The sequence below is a fragment of the Thamnophis elegans genome, chromosome Z (assembly GCF_009769535.1).
Source record: "Thamnophis elegans isolate rThaEle1 chromosome Z, rThaEle1.pri, whole genome shotgun sequence".
In the NCBI taxonomy this organism is placed as follows: domain Eukaryota; kingdom Metazoa; phylum Chordata; class Lepidosauria; order Squamata; family Colubridae; genus Thamnophis; species Thamnophis elegans.
In genome coordinates this window covers 111,693,137-111,694,306 of record NC_045558.1, presented here as the reverse complement: position 1 = coordinate 111,694,306, position 1,170 = coordinate 111,693,137, and the positions used below count along the sequence as shown (strand labels likewise).

The window sequence follows — 1,170 nt, the reverse complement described above, 5'->3', positions numbered from 1 at the left end:
GGAAAGAAGGAAAAATGGTTGGCAGTTGGTCCTTTTGTAGAGATGGATAAAAATGGTAAACAGTGTACTCCGATATGACCATCCTACATCTCTTTTCTCCATATTGTGATCCTCTGTTCATTCTATCCATGTTTTATGTTTCCTTTATGTTTTGTATTCTCACCACATATCAAAACGCCACCTCCAAAATGTTTATCTAACTGAATCTCTCTCCTTTATTTTCTTGCAGTTACGCCAACTTTGTCATTAAAAAAAATGGAGAATCAAACCACAGTGCCTTATTTTCTGCTTCTGGAAATCTCAAAACATCGGCATCTGCAGCTTTTGCATTTCTTCTTTCTCTTTATGTTATATCTGACAACTGTAACAACAAATCTTCTGATCATCTCTGCAGTCATTATCGACCATCGATTGCACAGCCCCATGTACTTCTTTCTCATGAATTTGGCTCTACAGGATCTGGGCATTGTTTCAATCATTGTCCCCAAATCCATGATCAATTCTCTCATGAACACCAAACACATCTCATACTTTGGTTGTGTTATTCAATATTTTCTCTTTCTCTCTTTTGAAGCCTCTGATTTCTCACTCCTGAAAGTCATGGCATATGATCGATATGTTGCCATTTGCCTTCCCCTGCACTATGAGTTGGTGATGAATTGGAAATACTGTACTGAAATAATAATTGTAGTGTGGGTTTCAGGTCTACTCTGTGGAATGCTGCATACCACTGGCACTTTTTCCATCCTTTTTTGTTCTAATGTGGTCAACCAATTCTTCTGTGAAATTCCACAATTGCTGAATCTAGCCTGCTCTGGCATAAATAGACTTGAGATTGGAATTCTTGTGGCCAATGTCATTGCTTCAGTAGGCTGTTTTACATTTATAGTTGTATCTTATGCAGTGATCTTCAAGACAGTGTTAAGAATCCCTTCTGAAAAAGGAAGGCAAAAAGCTTTATCTACTTGTATTCCCCATCTTACGGTAGTGTCTATGTTATTATTAAGTGCATGCATCGCCTATCTGAGACCTTCCTCTAACACTCCATCTTACTTAGATATTGGATTGACTGTTCTGTATGCCCTCCTTCCACCCCTGTTCAATCCAATCATCTATAGCATGAGAAATAAGAATATCAAGTTCGTCCTTTCTAAACTGTGGAGATTCTGA

General features: G+C 38.0%; 1 protein-coding gene across 1 annotated transcript; it reads left to right on the top strand.

Moving 5' to 3' along the window:
• The first annotated feature begins 255 nt into the window (after positions 1-255).
• Positions 256-1,170, top strand: LOC116520578 (olfactory receptor 14A16-like). The gene has a single exon (XM_032234827.1). It carries the CDS (start codon positions 256-258, stop codon positions 1,168-1,170), a length of 915 nt encoding a protein of 304 aa, XP_032090718.1.